Source organism: Gavialis gangeticus, unplaced genomic scaffold, assembly GCF_001723915.1.
Source record: "Gavialis gangeticus isolate Ggan-Ray unplaced genomic scaffold, GavGan_comp1, whole genome shotgun sequence".
NCBI lineage: Eukaryota > Metazoa > Chordata > Crocodylia > Gavialidae > Gavialis > Gavialis gangeticus.
In genome coordinates this window covers 46,477,529-46,487,420 of record NW_017728998.1, presented here as the reverse complement: position 1 = coordinate 46,487,420, position 9,892 = coordinate 46,477,529, and the positions used below count along the sequence as shown (strand labels likewise).

Sequence of the window (9,892 nt, the reverse complement as noted above, 5' to 3'; positions counted from 1 at the left end):
CTTTCAGGAGCCCTCGCAGCAGCAGAGACACTGCAGCACTCCTGCCCTGCGCGACTGGTGCCGGGGTGGCGCGTGCTGTTGGTGTCTGTGGGTATGTGTGACAGGGCACCAAGTCTGCCCCAGTGCAGAACTTTGGGGACGAAGGAAAGCAGAAAACGTCCCTTAGGTCCCAGTGCCAGGAGAAAAGGGATATGGCTTCCCAGATGGGGGAGGGAGGGACCCGGATGAAAACATAAACAAAGAGAGCAGGATGGGAAGGGAGAGGGGAGAGGGTGCTGCCTGGGACAGAAGCAGCAGATGGGCTGGAAGGATTTAAAGGGTGAAAGAACTAGGATTATTTAGCTTGGAGAAGAGAAGACTGGGGGTGGGATTTGATATAACAGTCTTCAAATACCTGAAGATGATTAGAGAGAGGATAAAGATAAGCATATCTTTATAGCTGCAGAGGACAAAACTAGGAGCAATGTCTACAGGCTGCAGCAGAGGAAATTTTAGGTTGAAGATTAGGAGGAACTTCCTGACTATGAGGGTGGTCAAGAATTGGAACAGGCTGCCTAGGGAAGCTGTGGAATGTCCATCCTTGGAAATTTTCAAAAGGCTGGACAGACACTTGGCTGAGATGGTTTATTCTGGGACACTCCTACCTTGGGCAGAGAGTTGGACTAGATCTTACAAGGTCTCTTCCAACCATACTTTCGTACAATCCCACGCTGAACAGGTTCAGGTATTTGTTTATTTTAGTGTCAAACAAAAGCGAATTCCCAAACCTTGAAACGCAGTTGATTTCTAGCCAGCCTTAGCCTTGGGTTTCTGGGGTAGGTTTGATCCTTAGAAGCCGAGACCCTGTTCTTGGGGGAAGAGAGAAAAACCCTGGGTACCTCAATGTATTTCCACCTCTCCTCTGTGTTTGGCCCTCTAGGCCAAGCATCTTTGCAGAGTCAGTCTGGCTGGGTGCCTCTCCTCCTGTCCTTGCTGCATGAGTACACAGCCAGAAACTCGTATTGGCAGCCCTACCTCTCGCTTTGGCCTGACCTGAAGAGCTTGGATCACCCCATGTTCTGGTAAGGTTAAAGTGTGTGATAGCATCAGGCTGTTGCAATCCACCAGTTACTGCTCCTGCCCCTGGAGCAGGTGTTCTGGACTCTGGTGCTGTTAATCATGGAGAATCCATGTGGTCGTGAGGCTTGCAGACCTGGGTTGTTCTTGGCTCTGCTCTGTAGCCATGGCCAAGTTGCTGTATCTTCACAGGTCAGTGGCAGTGGGTTGGGGATGTGCATGCATTTGCTTGTTCCATTGGGTAGATAACAGCCTCTGTGGGCAGCCTATCCCTGGTGGTTGTCATGCTCCATAGTGTTTTGGGTGAGTGCTAGTTAGAGTGGAAGCCTGTGTGGCAATCAGGAGAATCACTGGAGGAGGCAAGTCTCTGTCTGATCTGCCTTGGATACAGGCCTGAAGAAGAGAGAGTACGGCTGCTGCAGGGCACAGGCATCCTAGAAGCAGTAGACAAAGACCTGGCCAACATCCACCTGGAGTACACCTCCCTCATCCTGCCTTTCATGGAGTCCCACCCAGACATCTTTGATCCCAAGTTGCACACCTTGGAGCTATACCAGAGACTTGTGGCATTCGTCATGGCCTATAGGTGAGAGGAAGAAGGGCACTTGTGGATAATGGAGCCAGCTGCAGGAGGCCTGAAATGAAGCCACCAGCTATTTCTCCTGGGTGGACAAGGAATGTCTTCTAGGGATTTCTGATACTTCGGCAGTGAAGGGTGGGTGGTGGAAGAGGCTTTGAAGCCATTACAGCCTCTACACAATCCACCTTTGGTCCCCTGCCATTTGAGAGGGCAGGCTAGTCTCTCAGTCACAGGCCCAGGTTGACTTAGTTCTGCCAGGCATAGAATAGGCATGTCCTCATCCCTCCTTTCCCTTCCAAACAGCTTTCAGGAGCCTCTGGATGAAGATGAGGATGAGAAGGAGCCTAACCCTCCAATGATGGTGCCAATGGCTGACATCTTGAATCATGTGGCCAGTAACAATGCCAACCTGGAGCACTCCCCAGTGAGTAGACTGAGATGTGATTGGAGAGCAAGTTCCAACACAGATGGGTGTCATGGTTTGTTACTCCTTTCCCCCCCCCCACCTATCGGGCCAGTCTAACTGGAATGTCTCTAGGCTGGTGGTGTGGCTCCCCTCTGTCCATCTCCCTTTTGGTGGAGAGTGCTGCTTGTACTGCATGTCCCTCTCTAGAGGTTCACAGAGTGTAAGACCACATGTCACTCCTAGGTCTGATAGTCTGACCACCAGTTTACCAGGCCACCAGACTTCACCCAGTTTACCCTTCTGTTGAGCCCAGGAACTGGTGACTACTCTGTTGCTTTGGTGGCCTGGTTATCAAAGGTTTCACTTTGCTCTGGATGTCAAACTTCCACTCCCCAATCCAGCCATTGGATCTACCAGTGTTTTTTAGTCTGTGCCAGTAGCATGGGGACTGAGGAATCTACACTGGGACACATCAGCCTGTTGGCATATTGGGGCAAGCTGCCTCTAGGAGACTAATGTCCCAGCCTGCAGAAGGGTAGTGAATAGCACTAGCCTAATAATAACCTACATAGAGGCTAAAGTTTTCCTGTAAAACAAGGACAGGCAACATCAGGGAAAGGATTTTGTGGTCAGCTGAGCCACCTAAAAGTTGCATATGTTATAGAAGCAGGGTAGGAGCCCAGGGTTTAGCAGGTAATGTGACACTTGCTCTGCACAAGGCAGCAGCTGGGATGCTGGGGAAGAGCTAGTAGCTTCTTTCTTAAGGGGGAGGGAGGCTGCCCATAGGTTTCTTGATGTGCCCCAGAATCGCCATAAAGTCTTGTTGTGGGGAGCCAGGGAATGCAGCCACCACATTGTGAGGCCAGTGGCTTATACTCTGCTTATGTCCCATTCTTCTATGTGCAGGAGTGTCTGAGAATGGTTACGACACAGCCTGTCTGCAAAGGGCAAGAGATCTTCAATACATATGGACAGATGGCGAACTGGCAACTTGTGCATATGTATGGCTTTGCTGAGCCATACCCGGGCAACACCAATGACACAGCTGACATCCAGATGGTGACAGTGCGTAAAGCAGCGCTGCAGCGTGAGTTGCTCGCGGCAGTTGATGTTCCACATGTACTTGCAGTGAGCAGGACAGCCTGTTCCGAACGCCTTGCCAGGAATGGCCTCTGGGCAGGGGCTGGACTGTGCGGGGTGGGTGGTTCCTGGGGGATCAGCAGTTCCAGACAGGCATCTGAAATCATTCATGGGTTTGAAAATCCTGGGCTGGTGTGTAAATCTCTTGCTCCTTACAGGGAGCGCATGCTTGGTTGATGTCTCCTGTCATCCACAGGTGCCAGAACAGCAGTGGAGCAGCAGCTGGTGTCAGAGCAGTGGGATTTCCTCTGCCAGCTGGAGATGGTTGGGGAGGAAGGTGCTTTTGTGATTGGCTGGGAGGAGGTGTTAACTGAGGAAGAGCTGTCCATGACCCTGAAGGTGAGTGGTTCTCCATGCCAGTGAGGCAGTTGTGGGTTCTACTCCCAGCACTGATCCTGGCCCCTGGAATAGCATTCTCCAAAAGCCTGGGCAACTTGTGCTACTTTCCCAGATAGCTACAATTACAGTTGCTGGCTGACTGAATTCCATTGCAGGAAAGTAGTAAGCATCCCTCCCCACCCCCCAAGTCTCAATTTCAAACATTTTCCTTGCCCCTGCAATAGCAGTCAGGCCTGCTTTCAGCACTGAAACATCCTGACAGAGAACCATGGAATTGCCTGCTTGCTGGGCAAAGCTTTTACTTGTTTTTTCTCTGCAATGTCATAGGCCCAAATTTAAGTGAAAACATTTGCAGGTGTTCAGATCCTAGTGCACAAAAGTGGCTGGATCTCCTCAGTCAGTGAATTCTGGCCCCTGCTCTGTATCTCATGCAGCATCTTCCATAATGTGATCTAGCTTCTGGGAGGCTGATTTACAATAGTATTTGTCACAGTTAAGAAGTTTCTAATACCAGCCTAGGTTAGGTTACTTACGGTCAGTTTATACCCATTTGTGTCCCAAAACTGTCCTTTAGCTTAAAATCAGGTTTTATTCTTCTGGTGCCTGTCCCTGCACTATTTAGAGAGAACAATTCTCTTCTCAAAAGCTCCCAATTCCACCCCTCCCATGTTCCTCTCCTGCCCCCAATCTCAATAACCCTCACACACATCTGCCCCAGTTTGAATTCATTTTTTCTTAATGTGGAGCCTGGAGCTTTAAAAAGATACCAACCTTACCTTCTCTGCAGTCCTTTCTGCACCGTGCCTTGTTAACTGAAAATCAATAAATCTTTGCTAAGCCCATTTTATTTGTGCCCCAGTTGAAGGCCAGTTAACTTATACCCTCCCCATAGCAGATCAATATAATGGTGTAAGTGGGAGCTGAGGAATTTTATGCCCCATCTCAAACATCATTCCATGTCAGGAGGTGGCTGTTTCCTGGTCCCCAGGATTGTCAGCACTGGCTCAGGACAACTCTGGATTTGGAACATTTAAAGTACGAGGCGAACTAGTCACAAAGAGGTTCCACAACTAACATGAAATCCCTTTGTGGCTGGTTTGCCTTTTTACCATGCTATAAATTGGCTGAATGCATGAGTATGCAATTTATGGAGTAATTAACATATCAATATTGTCATAAATTTTACATCTTTCAAGGCCCCTATTAGTCACTCTCAGTCTTCATATTTTTAGGGGAACAAAAATCCATTAGGGGTCAAAAGCTGGAAACAGACCTTAGGATCAAGGTCCTAACTGTCAGCATCACTTCTCTAGCCCAAGATCACAATAAGTGTGTGTGGGTGTGGTTGGTTGTAGGTGCTCTGCATGTCTGTGGAGGAATTTGAAGAGTTTAAAGAGAAAGACGGCTGGGAGGAAGATACCAGTGAGGAGGAGGAGAGCATGCTGTCTAATGAGATGATACGCAAGATGAAAGCCTCATGGAAGAAGTTGCTCCATGACAGTGTGCTGCTGACACTTGCATCTTACAATTCAGACTTGAATGCAGAGCAGGACTTGCTGAATGACAAGGTGGCTTATGGCAAACTGAGCCAGAGAGAGCGGCAAGCCTTACAAGTGCGCTACGGGCAAAAGAAAATCTTGCATCAGCTGCTGGAGTTGGTGCAGTAGAGACAGAACTGCATAGCGGGTAGCACAAATGCAGTCTGGAATTGCAGCTGGGGTCAAGCTATGGGCAAAGGAGCATTGTACCATCTATACCAGGGCCAATGGTGGGTATGGCCATTGGGCACCAGGAAGACCAGAGGGCAAGCTTTAAATGAAGTCTCTTGCATTGGGCTGTTGTTTCTAGGTTTTCTGGATTTGCTTTTTGTCTACCTCTTGTATATATTTTATATAAAAGACTTGTCTTAAGGATGTGGAAGTGATTTAATATGGCCACGAACTTCCAACCTTTGGAAGTAAAAGGTTCCCCCCTAAACCTCCTGTGAGATCAGGAACCAACATGGCAAAGCAGCAGAGAATACCAGCAGTTCTTGCCTTGCTCAGATTTGAGCTGTTTTATTGTTTATTCCTGTAAATGAAGGATTAATTCCCCTTCAAGGCCAATACTCTGAAGCCACAGCTCTTCCAGGTTTCTATGCCTTAAATGGATATCTGCAAGGGAAACCTTAACTTTAAGAGCAGCTGCAAAATAAATGCTCTTTTTACCTGGATTTTAAGGGAGAATTAATACCTGGTAGAAGGTTGATCTGTTCATGCGGATAGTTGTTCAGCCATCTTCTGCATGCACCATGACACATCAGTGGAAAACTAGGCTTGGGCACATGGGATGTCTGCAAAGACAACTTGCTTCTGTTACCCCAGTCTTAGGAGGCTGAATGTTCATTACTGGAATCTGATTTTAGTCCTACAGCTTAATTTGAAGTAGGTACAGATTTAGCAGCCTTAGTTTCTGCTGAGAATTTCCTCAAGGAGAATACAAGGAGCTGATGCTGCCCTAAAGTAAGGAAGGTCTTTACCAGAAGGCTTTCCCTCTATGCTCTTTGGAACAGATTCATTCCTTCTTGCCAAGTAATGTAGGCCAAATCATGCTCTTGGTTTAAGCCAAAAGATGCTGCATAGCTTATACTGGCCGACGTGTACAGGATAAAGTGTGATATATTCCAGGGCAGTAGTTCTCAATCTATTTACCAAAGCAGTAATGTGTTATGTGGGCTGCACCCACACAACTTAGTTCCTGTGCATCTATTTAAAAAATTATTTGGTATCCATTATCTGCCAATAGTGTAGGATGTCACAGAGGCAGTGCTTTACGGAGTAGAAATATCTTTTACAGTAAAACTGGCATGTCCTAAAAGCAAGTGGATGCTGGCTGCAGGCCTCCCCCCCACTTTTTTCCTTGGTCAGCATTGGGCAGAAATAGAAGCCTTTTGCAGCTGTGTTAGTATAGAACCAGAGACCTATGAACCTCAGCACAGCCAATACTAAGCACATGGTCTTGGAAGGCAAACACAAGACACTCATCATTTCAGCTCTTGGAATGCCCAAGACTGCTGGGAAAGAAAGTTAGTTCCTTAATACCAGACAGGTTTTTGGCATAGTTTGGTACCTTAGCCTAATGTAGAACAAGCTGGCAGGGGGATGAGTGGGGGGTGGCAGAAGTTTCTCCCCACTCCCCCATTTCAGCTGTAGTTGTGCAAGTGCTAAATCCCTTCTAACACAAAGAGCTCCTACTTCTGTTGGTTGTATAGAACTACAGTGAGGTTGTCTAACCTTTATCTAGGAGTAGAGTATTGCAGACAAGCTGCTTGACTAAAAACAGTCTAGCAGAAGGTATTGGGAGCATCAAGATTTCACTCTGAACCACCTCACATGCAGTTATGGTTGCCTGCTGTCTTGGGCACCCGTATCTTTTGAAGATGTGACCTCATAGCAATTCCTTCAAGCTGCAAGGGAAAAATACACTAAGATGTCCCTGCAAGAGACTCTAGGTAGTTCTAAGTTGCTAAAAAACCACAGTGACCCTTTGAAACCATAAAGATACAAAGCAAACTGTCTCATCAAGTGAGCAGACAAAAGCTCCCTTGTCCTCTTAAAGACCTGCAGATAAAAGGCATCTGTATTTTCAATGAGGGAATAAACCAAATGTCCAAGGAGTTTTTAACTCTCTATACCCATATGACAAAAAGAATTAGTTTCCCTATCATCAGTTTTTGCAGCACAGAAGTGAATATATGAGCTATGAATGTTAACACTTAATCATCTAGGTTAAGATTAGTGTTTTAAAATAGTCATAAACAAAAGCTATTTAACACAGCTGTAACATCAAATTTGTGGCGTTTCCTGTGCAAATCCTCTCAACTGAGCTAAGGGATTAATCTAAATTTTTTCTCATCTCCCTTCAGACAGTGGTCAACTACAAGAAAACAACATTCTCTCCATTAGAGATGCAGTAAGATTTGTCCAAAACTGAGGCTGTCTGCCTCTGACTATAATGGCACAATGGATGCCTGCAATCTTGTGATTAACTTCATAAACACTCTTCTTCTCTCAGTGCTATACTGCAATTTTTTTTTAAAGGAAAAGTATTTATGACTAGTTAATCATTGTTTAACTTCTCTCTCTTCCACACTGGCTCAAGGGATGGAAATACTAATTTAAAACTTGTTACTAGAGCATAACGTATGTATGTATTGGATATTCCAAGATGAGAGTAGAGATATTTTTGAAAACCCTCAAGCATCCAATATCACAGTAGCAGAGAGAATAAGGACAGTGGCACCTGCTGCATGTCATGACTTTAATGTGTAACTACAGTATGCATACATACAAGAAGTGGGAGAACTAAAGCCCGAGAACTAGAAAGGCTACAAAATACAACACATGGACCAATACATTTACAAAACATTCAAAATCCTTACAAAATGGGCTGTATTGGTCCTTTGTTCTTTTTACAAACTTATACTGTGTGGCCATAGGAGGCAGGTCTAGACTGAGTCCCCCCGCCCCCAAAAATTTACAAGTGTCAGGAAAAAAAATAAAGGAAAAAAGCTATAGGCCTGGTCTCTGGTTTCTTTACTAAAAACAGCTGACCCTCTCCCAAAGGGCCTGAGGTGTTTCTTCAACAGAAAGGAAGAGTGTTCCAACTGCTCCCCTTGTTGTCCATCAGCATTTGATGTGGGTTGAGGAGGGGATAAGGAGGGGAGGGAGAAAAAAACAGCAACCCTGGACCTTAATCCCAACCCCTCCCTCCCTTTGTATTCCATAGTATTCCCTGATTCCAATGCATCCACTTTTTTTTTTTTTAAACAACTTAGTGATTTAAAGGTCCCCCCATCCACATAAAGAAAAATAAGTTACATAATATTTCAACTGGCTTTTCAATATTCTTTGGGAGTCCGGGAATGTCAGGACAAGGAGGTCTGCCCCAGACAAGTGCTTGGCATCAGCAGCTGCCCCTTTATTACAAGCTGGACAGGTGCCAGTTATCCACCTGCCTTTAAACACAATTTGCACAAACCCAAAAAGTCCAGACAAACATCTCGGTTCTGTGTATTTACACTAGTTCAAAATGATATTCACAGCATCTTCTGAATTTTGGCCAAAAGTCAAAAAAATTGTTTTGAAACTTTGGAACGTGCCCACACAGACTTCACCAAAAGGTTTGTTGTGTGTACCCAAATTGGGGGGGCTGGGAAGGTCAGGAAGAGCCTTAAGGATTCTTCTGTTGGTTTGCCAGGACAGGGAACTCCAGGCTGGCACGCTTACAAGATGCAGGTCATCTAACTGGCACCAGTCCCTTCCATCACTTGCTGTGCCTGCTTCTGCCCCATACAGCACTGTGCAACTGACTGGAACAACCTGAACATGGAGAGAAGAAAAAGGTTACATGCAAAGCTAGGTTTCATCCGAGATCTTCATTTTGGAGAACTTCATATCAGGATTTCCTGTCGTGACAGGGAGTCACCATCATCCACCTAACCGAGAACTCAACCAGTACTGTCCAAGCAAGTCAGCACTCTACAGGGCTCACACTCAGTGTGATACACCACACCTAAAAAAAAAATGCAGCAACTGCATCTTTGTTCCTTTGCATGCCACAACCATGTGCCCTGATCTCTGTAACCAGGTGCAAGATGCTTTACTACACAGCAGTTTCATTTGCTACACAGTAAAGTGTCACTGTCCACACGTGCCTGGCAATTAGGCCACAGCAGACTAATTTACTGCGCTGCTGGACAGCCCTGTCAGATACTCATGGTATCCGACTGCAGCTTCCAGACTGAGGAGCAAATTCAGCTTTTTCAAACAAAAGCGCCCTCTACTTCAAAAGGGCAGCACAGCATTAACAAGAAATTCACTCTCAGAAGTTACATGGAAGCCCACTCCCATGAATCATATAGTCACAATTTGGGCAAGGGAGGCAGCACAAGGAAGTTCCAGAACCACAGGACAGGTTTTACTCCTAGTCCTTACAAAGCCTTCTTTGATCTCCAACCATCACTACGCTTGAACCATTTTGTGGAAAAAATCCCCAGTTACTACCTTCCCCTGATTCATAAGCCCACTTAGAAACTTTTGAATATAGAGTAATTAAAACTTATATGATAATCTTTGTGGCCCATTTTCTATGAGTTTACTTGTAATTACATCATACTCACTTCTCAATTTCTGGAGCACAATGGACAAATTCATGGTTCCAGAACTTAAATGCCGGGTTTTTTATCAGCTCAATGAAGGTAATGAGGAGACCCCATGGGTGAGGCCTATTTACAATCAGTCGTTCCAACAGAACCCTGAAATCCACATTAAAACAGATAGGTAAGACTCAGGCTAGATGTTAGCGTATGCAAGACACTGATGTTTACAACT

At 45.8% G+C, this 9,892-nt stretch overlaps 2 protein-coding genes across 11 annotated transcripts in view; one reads left to right on the top strand and one right to left on the bottom strand.

The window, feature by feature from the left end:
* The window catches only part of SETD6 (SET domain containing 6), a gene marked incomplete at its 5' end in the record, with an annotated part of 12,995 nt that extends 7,554 nt beyond the window's left edge, over positions 1–5,441 (top strand). The window contains 6 exons of the mRNA XM_019505300.1: positions 920–1,061; positions 1,448–1,642; positions 1,940–2,060; positions 2,949–3,129; positions 3,379–3,521; positions 4,877–5,441. Of these exons, the coding sequence (XP_019360845.1) occupies positions 920–1,061; positions 1,448–1,642; positions 1,940–2,060; positions 2,949–3,129; positions 3,379–3,521; positions 4,877–5,188 (1,094 nt within the window). The remainder of the gene's footprint in view (positions 1–919; positions 1,062–1,447; positions 1,643–1,939; positions 2,061–2,948; positions 3,130–3,378; positions 3,522–4,876) is intronic.
* A 2,365-nt stretch (positions 5,442–7,806) lies between these two features.
* The window catches only part of CNOT1 (CCR4-NOT transcription complex subunit 1), a 137,605-nt gene continuing 135,519 nt past the window's right edge, over positions 7,807–9,892 (bottom strand). For all 10 annotated transcript variants that reach the window (XM_019505839.1, XM_019505844.1, XM_019505848.1 and 7 more), the window contains 2 exons: positions 9,682–9,816; positions 7,807–8,881 (listed from right to left, as the gene is read on the bottom strand). In XM_019505839.1, the coding sequence (XP_019361384.1) occupies positions 8,803–8,881; positions 9,682–9,816 (214 nt within the window). In that variant the 3' untranslated portion in view covers positions 7,807–8,802. The remainder of the gene's footprint in view (positions 8,882–9,681; positions 9,817–9,892) is intronic.